The sequence below is a fragment of the Nicotiana attenuata genome, unplaced genomic scaffold (genome assembly GCF_001879085.1).
Source record: "Nicotiana attenuata strain UT unplaced genomic scaffold, NIATTr2, whole genome shotgun sequence".
Lineage (NCBI taxonomy): Eukaryota > Viridiplantae > Streptophyta > Magnoliopsida > Solanales > Solanaceae > Nicotiana > Nicotiana attenuata.
In genome coordinates, this window is record NW_017670769.1 from 32,650 (window position 1) to 48,555 (window position 15,906).

A 15,906-nucleotide genomic window follows, 5' to 3' on the forward strand; every position below is an offset into this window, starting at 1 on the left:
GTTGGATCGGGCCGTACGACCTCGGTATGAATTGCGCATGCTTGTATTGCTTGCCTTGAGATTTATTGGTATTGCTGTCTGCTCTCCCGACTTGATATAATTCATAATTAATGGATTATGAATCCGGGGACTTTAAATAAAAAGGGACTTTCACCTGTTTAGTGACTCATTTGAATTTTACTGTTGTTTTTAATAAATCAGTGAGTCATCGTATTAATAATATTATTACTGGACCTTTAGTAAGTGTCGAAGTTGCCATCTCATCTCTACTTCTTCGAGATTAGGCGGGATACTTGTTGAGTACACGTTGTTTTCGTACTCATACTACACTTGCTGCGCATTTTGTTGCACAGGTACAAGTACTTCTACTAGCCTATTGGGCGTAGCAGCACGGGCGACCCGGAGACTAAGCGAGCTGTATTTCCTCGAGGCGACCCACAGCTAGTGTAGTCTCTCTCAGAGTTTTATTTACTTTCTGTCCAATTTGTGTTCCAGACAGCTGTTGTACTTTATTTAATTTCTTAGAAATTGCTCATGCACTTGTGACACCGGGTTCTGGGATGGTTATAAAGTATTTTGTATCAACCACTTATCATTTAATTTGATTTGAGACGATTATCTTTTTAAATTGATAAATTTGAAGGAAAATCATAGATTTCAAGAGTATTAAAATGAGGATTTAATTAAGTATTTGGTTGGCTTGCCTGACAGTGGTGTACGGCGCCATCACGACCCTTAGTGGATTTTGGGTCGTGACACCAAAGATTATCCGGGGCACCAGAACTAACAAGCATCATCATTTCCTTTAAGGTCCTATTTTTTCTTTCCGCTAAACCATTTGATTGTGGAGAATATGCGGAGTTATATCGTGAATTATGCCTTCTTTCTCGCAATAGTCATTCAACAAAATAAATTCACCACCTCTATCGGATCTAACTCTTTTGATTTTCTTATCCAATTGATTTTCTACTTCAGATTTATAAATTAAAAACTTATCAAAAGCTTCATCTTTATTTCTCAACAAATAAACTTTTGTATATCTAGAAAAATCGTCTATAAAAGTCACATAATATTTTTTTCCTCCTCTAGTCATAGTTTGTTTCAAATCTCCTAAATCAGTATGGATTAAACTTAATAATTCAGATTCTCTAAACACAGAAGCACAATTTCTTAGTTTGTTTAGCTTCGGCGCAAACTTCACACTTATCAATATTTGAATAATTAATATTTGAAATGAGACCTTCAAAATCCATTTTTTTATATTTGATAAACTAACATGTCCTAATCTAGCATGCCATAAATTGAAACAGTCAATCAAGAATTGGAGTAGTCCTTGGGTCACCAAGATATACAACCTCTTCTCCTTCCTCAACTTGGGTGTAAGACACAAAGTCTTTTTTGTCAGCACATATATGCCTAGTGGCACTCGAATCTAACACCCTATCTTTCACATTGGCCACAAAGTTTACTTGGGAAACAACTGCAGCAATTATGTCATCCGCTATGGCTTCAGTTAAATTTACTTTAGCCTTAGCGGGATTGTCATTCCCAACCCTCTTCCGGCATTGAGCAGCATGATGGCCAGGTTGCCTTTTTTCTTGAAGGTTTGATTGTTGGTTTTGGGCTTATAACCATTTATTTTATCATACCTGTTATTTGATTTGTTCTGCCGCTTATTGTCCTCCACAAGGTTGGCTCTTGTAGCAATCTCCTTTCCTTTGTCAGCAACAACTTGCTTGCGATTGGTATTTTCAATTATAATGTGCTTGACCAAGTCCTTCATCGACAATTGCTTGTGCTTATGTTTCAATTGTTGTTTGTAGTCACTCCAAGATTTGGGAAGTTTTTCTATAAGCATACCAGCAACAAACTGTTCGGGCAGAGAAATATCTTCAGATTTGAGATCTTCAATCAACTTGTGATATTCGTTGATTTGTGCAATTATGTCCTTGTCCTCCGTCATCTCCCACTTGTAGTAATTTCCAATTACAAACTTTTGTTTAGTAGCGTCTTCAGCAGTATACTTTCTTATCATTGACTCCCAGATTTCTTTTTCCTCCTTGTAAGAAACGTAGACATCGAACAATTCGTTAGAAATAGTAGAAATTATAGTATGTCTACATACCTTATTAGCATGAACCCATTGATCCATCTGAATGGAATTTGCTTCAATTGGCTTAGGATCAGTAAGTGCAAAAGCAACTCCATGCATATCCAAAATAGAATGCACGCGTTCCTGCTAGCGCTTAAAATTATCTCCACCAAAAACCTCAATTTTCGAAACAACAGGAAAAGGTTTGGCATAGGTAATTGGTGATGGAACAGCAATAGAAACAGTTAGTGTAGCAGGTGTAGTAGCATTAACAGCAACATTAGCAGCGTTATTCTCCATAATAACAACATGAAAATATCCTTAAGATTGTTGGAAAAAAAATTTGGATGATTATGGAGAATAAAAGGTTTAGCTTGAGGCGTGTCAAGGACACTGTCCTTAAGGATATTCCGCCCACACCGAGATAAATATTTTTAGGTGTATCCCCCAGGATTTAATAAGCTCTTCTAGTATAACTAGGAGCAGAAACAATAAAGATTGTATAAAAAAAACCCATCACAAAAGAAAAGGGAAGAAAACTTTACCTTTTTTCCACTCTACACCTGTGAACATAAACAGATAGCATTTTATATATAGTCCAAATAGGATTGACATCTGGAATAGAAAACGGTAAAATCCATTAAGGATTCAATGCCAAAATGAATCATTAAGAAATCAATACCAAGAGTTCAATTCCAAAAAGAAACCGTTATAATCATTTAAGTCCATAACGTTGATTCTTTGAAAGCTATCAAATACCAAACATTAAAAACATAGTTATTGCCTTCAATCCTTAGTTTTAAAATTTTCAAATTTGTAATTGATAATTATGCCATTAGTTTTTCCATGCATCATCTGCACCATATTTCTTCTCCAAACTGTCCTATGTGACTTTGGAAGATTTATAATTTATAAATAATGCAAACACAGGGTTAGTCATATGGCTAAGCAGATACATGCGAACAATTTTATTATCTTTTTCGAATTTCTTTTTAGCATCATCATCAACAACAATAGCACTAGTAGTATTAGATCCATCAACAACAACAGTAGTATTAGAAACAACATTAGTAGAAGGTTCCTTGATAAAAAAATAATCAACTTCTAATGTTTGAAGAAAATCAAAAGTTTCTGGGACCATACTTATAATTGTTTCCATCCAAAGTCTCAAGCTTTGACAAATTAGGAAGAGTTTTAGTCAAAGTGGTAGCCATTGATCAATATTATACGTGAAATCATTTTTAAATTGTTAGAAAAATAGTTGATAATTTTAACCAGTAAAATAAAATAATAGAAATAACTTATCCAATAAATACTGTGTCAAAGCCACTCCCTTAAGCGATTTCGATCCAACTGGATGCAAATTGTTAAGACCGGTCGCTCCCCAAGGTTCCAAAGTGTTCCCAACGCGTGCACTCGTGGCTGGAAGTTTGGAGTTTGCAAAGAAAAGAATTGCCTAGGAAAAATAGAAAGAAGAATAATCTTTAGAGAGGATGAGAGAATAAATATTTTTTGGTGGTTGTTTAACTCACAAATGATGATGCTTGTATAGGCATATCATCTACGTTTTCTTCCATCAGAAAAACGTAAGAAGCCAAATGGGAGTTAATGTTAAGCAAAATTATTTTTGTTTAATGACAAAATTGTCATAATGATAGTAACTTCAAACCTTATGAAAAGTTTGTATCTTTTCACAAATAAAGTCACAAAAGTTAAGAAACCGTCATTGAAAGAAGGTGAACCCTTTGTGAAGTAGTAACTTCATTCTCCTACTCTGCATATACATAAAAATCGAGAAATGTTACAAAAAATTAATGATGGAGAGGTATGAGAATTAACAACAGATTAGTTTTAGATTACAAGTATTCTTTAATCTTTGCATTATCAAATTAATTATAGTATAACGCCTAAAGAGGAATAGTACCAACAACATGTAGTATGACAGTGATTTACTTTAATATATTACTAATAATTAAATTGCTCTTCGGTACAAAAAAAAGTCAAATTTTAATAACCGAAGAAAATTGGCAACACTAGCAAATTTCATGAATTTTAAAAATTTTATGGATTATAATGATGCAATCAGCAAATGATGTTAAAACTAAATTAAAAACCTCAACATATAAATGTACTGAAGGAATCCCTGAACCTGAGGAAAGTAAAAAAATAGTAATAAAAAAATATTCATGTAATGTTAAAAAAAAAGAGCTAGAGATATAGAGAATTTACATTTCAATTACGAGATTCCTAATCAAATATCAAGATTATTGTACGCTCTAAACAAACAAAAATTGTTCATATGATTAAGAGACCACTAATATAAAATTAGTGAAGAATATTTTCCAAATTTATATACTCATTATTATTCCTAAGCATTATTATAAGCACTAACGCACATTATAGTATAGAGAGCTACCCACAAACAGTTTATTATGCAAAATTACTTCAACATACTATCAAGTTTGGTATGATGGATCCTGAGAGAAAAATTTTAGTACGGCTTTATCCCTTGTTTGGTTATTAATACTAGGAATTAGTTATCCCGGGAATAAAAATAGTACCGGAATAACTTATACCTTCCAGTTAGGAGGGGCAAACGGACGGGTCGGGTCGAATATGGTTCGGATCGAACACAGGTAACGAAAAAATGGATAAATTATCCGAACCGACCCATATTTAATACGGATAAAAAACGGGTAAACCGATGGACAATATGGGTAACCGTATTATCCATGACTTCTTGCATGATCACTTTTGGGAGGATTCTTAGTCTCCCTAACTTGAGGAACCCTCAATTTGAGGCTTTACAAATGTAAAAATTAGACCCATTGGCTATCCATTTTCTAAATGGATAATATGATTCTTATTCATATTTGACCCGTTTTTAAAAAGTTCATTATCCAACCCATTTTTTAGTGGATAATATGGGTGGTTAATTGTTTTCTTTTATGCCACCCCTACTGCCAGTAGAGTTGTCAAAACGGGCCAGCCCAACCCATGCCTCGCGAGCTTTTAAATTTGGTGGGCTAGTGCAGGCCGGCCCGCCATCTAAATGGGTCTTATAATGGCCAGTCCAACCTGGCCCTAAGATGGCCCAGGGATAGGGCGGGCCAGCCCTACAACTTTTTTAGAAAAAAAATTCTTTTAATCTTTAAATATTTCTTCTTGACATGGTTTCAAGCCCCTTGCTTTTTCGGGCATAAGTTATTTAAGAATGCAAATGAGTTCCTTTCTGGGAAATAACAAGAGTAATATAGTAAGGTCTGTTGATACCACATCGATAGAACCTGATAAACAAAGACTTGAGACGTAGAATAAAAGAAGAGGCCCATGCACCAAGGAAAGCATACCTTTCTCGGCCTTTTGGCTAAGATCAAGTGTAGTATCTGTTCTTATCAGTTTAATATCTGATATGTGGGCCATTGGCTCACACGATATTAATTTAATTTTTGAAGGGGAAGAGTCCATTAAGGTAGCTTGCTGCCTGGGCTTTTGTGCGTCGCCCATGCGTTGCACTACTGCACGGGCCTGGCGCACCCCACCAAATCAAGTTTAAATGTTTTCTGTTCAAGCTATGTTGTGCTTAACAAGATCAACAAAATTTTACTTTAGAAATCTTTGTCATGTATATAGAAGAGCAGTCCACATCGTCCAACATTTGATGTTCTGTCCTTTGGCTGTACCTAATGTCGTGTTAATCCTTTAGCATCACATAGTATTTTAACCAAACTGATGTTAATTGGTACGTTTCCCGTCTAAGAGAGTTTCTGCATACTAGAGGAACATAGTCGTATGAATAGGAATGGCAGGCGTAGCGGTGCGGGTGCGGGGCTCATACGGAATGAATCAACAAAATGCTTCTAGAGAAACATAGTTGTATGAATAGGAATGGCAGGTGGAGCGGTGCGAGTGCGGGGCGGTTGATTCATGCGGTATGAATCAACAAAATGCTTCTAGAGGAACATAGTCGTATGAATAGTAATGGTAGGCGGACGGTGTGGGTGCCCTTCAACCAGCCATTAAAATTACCCAAAAATCAGCTTCTAAAACCTCATCAAATCCACCACAAAACAGCCCCAAATCTCAATGAAAACTACTCTAATACCAGCTTGAAACACCCACCAAACAGCCTCTCTAAACTCGAGCAAAAATGCTGAAAAACAGTCCCCAAAATACCACCAAAATAACCTCAAATCAACAATAAAAGCACCACTGAAAACCAGTCACCCAAATCAGCCCAAGGAACGCAACAAAATCGAGCCAAATACCCATCACAACAGCTCGTTTTCTCCCAATTTTTCCTTACCGCTGAGGTCGACTTCTTCGGCAAGTTGAGGTCGTCAATCCCACTGCCTGAGGTCGCCGTCGTGGCATCGTTGAGGTTCATCGTGCTTTCTTGTTCGCAGTTTCTTGTTGCATATGCGTTTGTGTTGTCGCAGAGTCGATGTTGGTGGGTCTCTGTTCTAAAGTCCGATAATTCAATATCAAAGAATATGTGTTTAATGAAAGGTTCAGTTTTCTCACCTTTTTCTTATTCAATAATAAATACCATGCTCTATTATTTCTTTACAATGTTTGAATATGCTTGGTAGATTTACTTTGTTTGGAATTTAGTTTGATAGATGTTCGTATATTAAGAATGGATGAATCCATATGAAGTAGGTTAGGTGACCATTTGTTTTCTTTTGTTTTCACGTGATATTGGTTTGATGAAATGCTTAATTACTTATTTTGGTTTTTCTTGTTTTCTTATTTGAATGGAATAAATTTTACTTAGATTAGTTTTTTAAGTTTGATTATATATAGTTGATATGCAAATAGTAAAGTTCAGAAAATATATTCAATATTTCTTAACAAGGATAGGAACATTAGTAAAGACTACGCATACTCTTGAGGCATAACTTTAAATAAGTCAACCTTAAAATCTCAATAACCTTTAAATACTTAGTCTCATAAAAACTAGAGTACATCATACCATTTCTCCCGCAATATTTCCATAATTCGTGGCTTTACAATAATTCAAAACTAGAAAAAAGAAAGAAAGAAAGAATTACCTACAATAGCCTGCTTTAGGCGCACTCTTAATTAATCAATCTATCGCGATAATGTATACGTTCGTGTGACATAATTGTGATTTTCAAATAAATCAAGGTACGCGTTCGCGCGACTTTGGCCAAACAATCTTCTTAACAAAAATAAAGTGTTAATAGTTGTGTACATGTACGCGTGACATGACTTTGACATACCAAAGAAAACTAGTATACGTACGTGTGACTCGTTTCAAGATAATTTCATAATTTCGAATAATCAAGCAATTTAAAAGCGGTCAAAAGGTAAAAATACACATAGGTTCTAAAACACGTAATTAAATAATTTAATTAAGCCAGTTATGATTAAAGTGACCGTGCTAAAACCACGAAATCTGGGAATGCCTAACACCTTCTCACGGGTTAACAGAATTCCTTACCCGGTCTTCTGATTTTCGCAGACTTTAAAACAGAGTCAAATTTCCTCAATTTGAGATTTTATAATAAACCGGTGATTTGGGACAACATAAATTATTCCAAGTGGCGACTCTAATTAAATAAATAATCTCATTTCGAATAATGTCACTTTAATTGGAGCAAATCCCTATTGCTCGGGAAAAAGAAGGTGTCACATTTGGTAGGAAGGAAAATGAAGTACCAGACTACACCTTAGCTACATAAGCTCTTGCAGATGTGACTGCTCAAGTACATATATAGTGATGTCCCTTGCCTTTGTCTATACTAGTGTCCCGTTAATCCTTCAAAATCACGAAGTATTTTCATAAACTAACGTTTAGGGCATCTCCAACCTTTATCCTATTTTTGGTCCCAAAATGGAAATTTTTCCATTTTGGGGACTACTTACTCCAACCATTCCCCTATTTTTTCCCCCAAACTTTTTGATATTCTTCTCTCTCTCCTATATTATATTATTATCTTTCATTTCAATTTTATTTTTTAGTTTTCATTAAACAAATTCCATCTTTTATTTTCATTAATTTGTAATTTTCATTAAAACAATTTCATAAAATTTTAAATAATATAATTTATAAGTAATTATTATAGATTAACTAACAATTCAAATAAAGGTGAAATCATTGCGATACAAGATAAATTAAATACATATTACATAAGGATAAAATTCATTCGAAATACTACATAAATATTCAACTTCAACCTCTAGTATTCTCCCATAAATAATCTATTAATGCATTACGAAGTGCAAAATGAGCATCTTTGTCCTTAATTCTTCTATGTCTAGCTAAAAATTCTTGCAATCGTTGATTTTCATCTACTGCCATTTCTACTGTTGGAGGTGGATCTTCCAAATCATCTTGAATTGGTGCATTAAGATCACGCTCATTCTCGATTATCATGTTGTGCAGTATAATACATGTAGTCATTATATCATGTAGCACTTCTTTTTGCCAAAAACATGAGAGTCCTGCAACAATTGCAAAATGTTGTTGCAAAACTCCGAATGCACGTTCAACATCTTTTTGATATGATTCTTGTTTCATCGCAAAATATTTCTTCTTTCCGAATGTGGCTCACGAATAGATTGCACAAGGGTTGACCATTTTGGATATATACCGTCATCTAAATAATAACCCATATTATATTCTTGTCCTTGATAATCGGATGGTTGAGGCGATGAATAATGCAACCGAGGCAAAAAAAAGAAGTTTTAACAGTCCAAAAAGAAAAACTAAGAGTAAAAGAAATGAAAGAAGAAAATAAAGTTTTAATGATGGATGTGGATTCTATTGTCGATCCGACTCGTCTTGAATTTATGCGACAAGAAATACAACGAATAATGTATAAAAGAAGTCAAAATATCCACAGTCACATCCACAATAATCCTCAGCCCCATTCACTCAATATGTGATGACCCAAAGGGTCATCACCTGTTTTTAATTAAATTCTATGACTCCGAGGCCTTGAAAACCTCATTTAGAGTCGCCTCGATTTGCATGCCCAGTCCGAGCGCGTAGCCGGAAAGCTTAAATATGAAATTCTGTGAAAAATGCTAAGTTTTGATTAAGGAGTTTTTTTTAGAATCGGAAAATTCCCCAAAAGGTTTTTCAGCCCTCAAAAAAATCCCCCCCAAAAAGCTCTCTTAGTTTTTTCTTCAGATCTAGTTTTGAAATTCAGCATTCAAAAAACCAAAAACTAACAAAAAATACAAAAAAGAAAAGAAAATCCAAAAACAATACTGTTTCACTCAATTTCCAAGTTCATTTCTGGTTTTAGTAGCTGATTTACATATCTTAGTTCATTTTCTGGTAATTTGAGGTTTCAGAGGAGTTTTCTGTTTAATTTCGGGATTCGATTAGTCTGTTTTGGACCAGTTTATTGGGTTTTCGAGTATTGAGGTGTCCCTGGTTGTTTGAGAGTTTAGTTTTGATTCAAAAGTTGATCCTGCTGTTGCTGTGTTGTTAATTCCCTGCTGGTTTGCCGAAATTGTTCCTGAACTATTGCTGTTGCATTGCTGTTGCTGATCGTTTTTTCTTCTGTTGAAATTCTATTTCCCAGGTACACTTCCTCGAATTGCTTCCATGTAGCTCCAAATTGAAGTTGAAATAAAAATTACTATCAGATTTATGCACTTTGGAAGCTGTTTGATGTTTATCGTTAAATAGTTTAGTCGTTTAGATTGTTAATTGTTGTTAGTGGACTAAGCTGGTATTGACTTGAGCAATAGACATATGGCTGTATAATTAGGACTTCTTGTAGGTTAATTTGGACTGTTTTTCTTTGACTGCCATCTTGCATTGGACTGATATGTTATAACAGGACTGAGTTGGGCTATGTGAGTTATCGTTTTCTCATGTTTATGTGAGTACTATTAGTCAAGCATTCAGTGATAATTACGGTCCTTGTAGGTTGATAGAGTAATGTCGTAATCAGCTAAGGTTAATTCCAGTAGTTTTATCCTGTTATTTTATGAAGTTAATCAGCCGTAATAAAGTAGTAATGAAGCTGTACTGCAGTTCTATCATGAAATTATTTCAGTAGACATGAAGTGGTGTTTAAGTTCAGAATGGCAGTACAATTCGATATGTGGTTAAATATATATGAACAATTAAAATATTGGTCTCACATGCATGTCTAGTCTGTTAAAAGGCGTTCGAGCTTAAATAATCCATTATCTTGTAGTTTTTTTTTAAATCTGGCAATCACAGGTTTAATTCAAAATCAGTCATCACCATTACACAATTTAGTTATTCAATGCTTGCATGTCATACTGGACGCTTAGTATCTCTCATTTGTTAGCATCCACGCTTGGGCTACAAACCTTGGCCCAAATTGTGGTTAAATCTAATTGTAGCCGTGAGAGTTCGAACGAGGCCTTGTGCAGTTTGGGCCTCAAGCTCTCTGAAATGTGGACCCAGGTCCAATGTTATTTCCTACCTGGATTACCTCAGTTCAGCAATAGACTATTTAGGACTCTTTCCTATATTTTTAGAGATCAACAAAAATAGAAATCATAGTTACTTTAGGACTTGCCTTTAAAATAAATAATAGATGAGACGAGCCTCGCCGAATAAAGTATAGATTGCGGGGCCCTCATTCAATGCTTAACTAAAAATACCTAGACTTCGGGATGGGCCGTTTAGCGAATTTCACGGCCTTCCCCAAAGATAATAATGCGATAGTCTCTTTAGGCACGCACTTTAAATAATTTTACATTCCTAAATACGGGTGCACATTTATGTGACCCAAATCCAAATCTCAACGAATTCGAAATATGTCAAAAACCACAGGTGCATTTATGTGACGTGGTTCGAGACGTATTTTCACGACGTTGCAAGTCTCTTAAAAATAAACAATAATAATAAAAGCGGTTCAAAGCTAAAGACATAAATCCCAAGAACATGTAATAAAATCAAATAAATAAGCCAAATATGACAGTTGAGCGACCGTGCTAGAACCGCGGAACCCGGGAATGCCTAACACCTTCTCCCGGGTTAACAGAATTCCTTACCCGGATTTCTGGTTCGCGGACTGTTAACAGAGTCATAATTTCCTCGGTTCGGGATTCTAAACCGGTGACTCGGGACACCATTAATCTCTTAAGTGGCGATTCTGAATCTTAATAATAAATCCCGTTCTGATTGTCCTTTAAGTGGAAAAAACTCCTTTATGCCCTTGCGGGTGTAGTGAAAAGGAGGTGTTACAGCTCTGGCGACTCTGCTGGGGACAAGAACCCAGAACTTTGGTTCAGGGTTCAGAATTCGAGCTTAGATATATTGTTGTATTTGGCTTTATCTGATTTTCCTACATGTTTCATGCTAAATGTGCAAAATGTCATTTTTTTACCGCTTTGATATTATCGGAACTGTATATAAACTGTGCCGAAACCCTTCTCTTCTCACCTCCGGGGATGTGCTCACTGGTGGAGACTCCCTATTCTGTTAGTGTCATACCTTAAAATAAGAAAGAGGCCGGACAAGTTACTAAGCCGGATGGCCTTTTGGTTCTCGGTACGTAGCCCCCTCCTCGACTCGAGTTGTCCGCTCGGGTACACAGTCTAGAACCTATACCCAGGTTTTGAACCTAGAATAACTTGACCTCATGCCGTATCCCTAGTAGGAACGCTTATTTGCATCACGTGCATATGACTTAGGGGACTCAACACAGGGGTTGGGTCCGTCTAGGACAGGTGTACCCGGAATAATGGACCATCCTAATACATCCTACTTGTGCATTTATCTGTTTTGGACTCGCATGCTGACTGGCTTTGAATATCTGGAAAATATGAAAAAAAAGGAGAGAAAAAGTGAAAATAGCAGTGTAGAGAGTTAATTACCTATATTAGAAAACCAATGTCCAAGTAGTGTCGAAATGCTGCCGGATTGTTTTTTGAGAAAATGAAAGAAAAAAGAAGAAAAGTAGTTTTTTAGTTTGTTTTGTTTGCCAATGGAAAAACAAAAAAGAGTTTTATTTTCAAATTAGTTTATTTATTTGCCACTGAAAAAGAAAATATAAAAAAGAATCTTGTTTTCAAAAATAGTTAGTTTTATTTGCCCGAACTACGCAGGTTTGATTCTCACCGGATGTGAGATACGTAGGCAACCCTCATCGGGTCCAACCTCCCCTTTTCAAAAATAGCCAAAAAATGCCAAAAATTTTAATTTCGTCATGAATAAGTCGGGTGATGCCATTCTTGTCAAAAATAAGCCAAATGTCCCAAAAAGGGTGCCGGAAGGCTGTTTTTGCAAGAACAGCCACCCTGAGTCATTCTCAACGGTTAGCAGGCACAGCCTTAAAAACTTCTCCCCGAAGTGCTGAAAGGCCGTAATTGCAAAACCGGCCATTTGTTTTAAATCGGAAATTTGAACAAAATAGTGTCATTTTTATTGATAGGTCAAATAAGTGATTAAATCACCTTAGTAAATGTGCAGGATGAGCACGACTCAAAATGAACCCTTTTCAATCATGCATAAAATCCCTTTGGAGTTGCGTCTGTGGTGGAACGACCTAGGAGGAGAAGGGCAAGATGAGGTCAGAAAATATTTGAAAGGGCTTACCGGTTTGTTAGAGATTGTGCCTCGGGGAGACATCATCAGAGCATTGGTCACATGTTGGGACCCGGCACATAACGTCTTCCATTTCTCGGACTTTGAGTTAACTCCGACACTAGAGGAAATAGCCGGCTACATCGGAAAAGATGAGGTTCCTTTAAGGCATAAGTACTTGGTTGCCCCAAGAACTGTGGCTGTGCATAGATTTTTAGACTCACTGAAAATAAGCAGGACGGTCCACAATGCAGATTTGGCAAACGGCTTTTGTACACCACACTTTATATACCACAGATATGGCCATGTAGGAGGTTTCAACAACCCGGAAAACATGATATGTAGCAAAGGGAACCGCCAAAAATGGGAGGAGCATAGACGTTTTGCTTTTATGGTGGTATTTTTGGGGCTTGTGGTATTTCCAAGGAAAGACGAAAACATTGACCTTAAAGTAGACGGGGTCGTCAGCACTCTACTCACTCAAGCCAAAAGCACTCTTGCGCCCATGATATTAGCCGAAATCTTTCGCGCTCTTACAGCCTGCAAAGCCGGGGGAGACTTCTTCGAGGGGTGCAATCTATTGTTGCAAATGTGGACCGAACACCTGTGCAATCGTCCTTAGTTTCTGAGTTATGGGTCCACAAAGAGAACATGTATAGAGGAGTTTCACACAAGGATTAAGGGGATCAGCTTGCCCGAGGGATTCACGGGCTGGACATCATACTTTCGGTCCCTCACTGCTAGTCAAATAGAGTGGACGCTTGGATGGTTGCCTGTTGATGAAATCATATATATGCCAGCAACGGGGCCGCACTTCCTTTTGATAGGTCTTAAAAGCATTCAGCCTTATACTCCGTATCGGGTTTTAAGGCAACTCGAGAGATGCCAGATAGTGCCGAAAGACGATAATCTTAGCATCCAAGTGATTGAGATTGGTCCTGATGGACAGTTTCCTGAAGCAAGGGTTCGCCAGGTTTGGAGCGAATGTCAATACTTGGCAGCAAATACTTGTGTACGGGATCGATCTAAAGGAGAAGTGTCACCTGAGTACCATGCCTGGTATAGAAGGGAAGTTGCATTTGGGAGGCCGGCTGAAAGACCTCACCTCCAGGATCTTACTGAATCATCACAAGAACAATGGGCTTGGTTAGCCAAAGAAAATGAATACAGGGCCCGCATAGGAGCATTGGAAAAACAGGTCCAAGACCTCCAGTTTGAAAACAGCGTGCAATCCGCGGCTGATGAGGGTGAGAGAAAGAAATTGGCCAAAGAGAATGAAGCCTTACGAGCCCAAATCCAAAAGATGAAGCTAGCGGCCGAAAATCCCGTCAGGAGTGCCAAAGACACAAAGCTTATAGAAAATCTAAGGCAAAAAGTGAATGATTACAGTTTTGACCTCAACAAAGCGGAAAAGGAATTAGCCGGGGTTCGGAAACAATTGGCTAAAAACGCGGAAGAACGGGCCCGCATGGTTAAGCAGTTGAAAGAAGAATACGATAATGAGGTCACGGGATTGAAGAAAAAGGTCATTGCCACAGAGAACAGAATGATCAAACAGGCAAAAGAATTCAAAGTTGAAAGAGAGCATTGTTACATGGCATTGGCACAATTAGAAATGGACTTGAAACAACTCCGGGAACAAAACCAGGCAGCTGAGCAAACTTTGGAGGCTAGGACCCAACAAATAGGGCGGTTGCTTCAAGAAAAAGGCAGAATCAGAGAGAGAATCTTAACCGTTGCTCATTCTATTACTAGGAAATGCCAAATGTGTGAGAACATGACCCGTACCACCTTCTTTGCATCAGTGATGATATTTGTGAAACAGATAATGAATGACCTAGACAAACTTCAAGGGGAACTTGCATATAGGCCCGCCGCAAGACCGAACGATGTCCCGCGGGCACCAGGAGCTTTAATGTATTCATGATTGTCTTTTGAGTCTGTATTTCTTTTTCTACCAGAGTTTATCATTTGAGTCTGTATTTCCGTTTCTGCTGGAGTCTGTATTTCCTTGATTGAGTCCGTATTTTTGTTTGAACTAGAATAGGGATGGCGGAGTCTGTAGTTCTTTTCTGCATTAGAGTCTGTTAGTTGTTTAATCTGTCCGCTTTGAGTCTTTGTAATAGACGCAGTTGCTATCAATAAAATTGAAATTCCCAAAAATATTTTGCTTCTATTTTACATTTATTCTTCATGAACTACGCTTGGTCTGATTCACGCAGCGTCGTGATACATAGGCAATCTCCACAGGATTCGACCATAACCAAATAATAAAAATAGGAGAGAAAATGCAAAAAGAGAGAGCGGCAAGAAACAATGGAAAATAAAAAGGAAGTGGCACATAGAAATAAGGAAAAGCCGGGATGACGCATGCAACCAAGCAAAGGCATAATAGAAATGGTTAACTGCTTAGGTGCATTCACTCCTCAATGTGCGGTTATCTATCTGTTAATGCCCTAACCGCTAACAAAATTGTTGTTGATGAGTCCAGGCAAGTGGTTAAGTTGACTGGCATTCTGGCAACCCATCCCTACAACACCCGCTCTAAGGATAAGTCAAACATGGTCAACCAGGAATTGGAAGCAAGCATTGTCGACCCATCTAGGGAGGAGGAAGTAGTGGACGTTAATGCAATGAAGGAGGAGATGTATAAACTGAAGCAACAAATGGCCGAGATGTACCAGGCCTGGTCGAAGGGACATCCACCACCAGCCTATCCTGCTAACCCCACCTACCTCCCACCACTAGCTCAGCCTCAAGATCCTCCCACAGTGAACTCGTCTCCGGCTTTCCCTACTTACCAACAGTATTACAGAACCACCTCTCAAACACCACCACCTCCACCACCCAAACAAATTCCATGCCCTCCACCACCAATTACTCCTGTGTTCGTGGCTCCCCCACCTGTCACACTACACAGGTCTTCTAGCGAACCTTTGTTCCAAACCCATGATAACCAGTATTACCCACCCGAAGCCACTTTCAAACCACCAGAGCCATGCCCTTACACTCCCCACCTTGATCTCTCAGCAGAAGAAGAAAAGCCTCCGAAAAACCCTGAGCAAGAGGAAATGATCCGGAAGGTTAAGAGTTTAGAACAGTCATTCCGAAATATGCAGGGGCTCGGAGGACAAGTGAGTGTAGCTTACAAGGACCTGTGCCTGTTTCCTGACGTCCAGTTGCCAGCAGGATTCAAGTTACCCAAGTTTGACTTATATGATGGCCATGGTGATCCGGTGGCCAACTTAAGGGGATTCTGTAGCAA

At 37.7% G+C, this 15,906-nt stretch overlaps 1 protein-coding gene across 1 annotated transcript; it reads right to left on the reverse strand.

Annotated features, from left to right (window-relative positions):
• Nucleotides 1–1,310: 1,310 nt before the first annotated feature.
• Nucleotides 1,311–2,212, reverse strand: LOC109243157. The gene is made up of 2 exons (XM_019410062.1): nucleotides 1,650–2,212; nucleotides 1,311–1,590 (listed from the first exon to the last, which is right to left on the reverse strand). Exons 1-2 carry the CDS (start codon nucleotides 2,210–2,212, stop codon nucleotides 1,311–1,313), a joined length of 843 nt encoding a protein of 280 aa, XP_019265607.1.
• Between the last annotated feature and the right edge of the window lie 13,694 nt (nucleotides 2,213–15,906).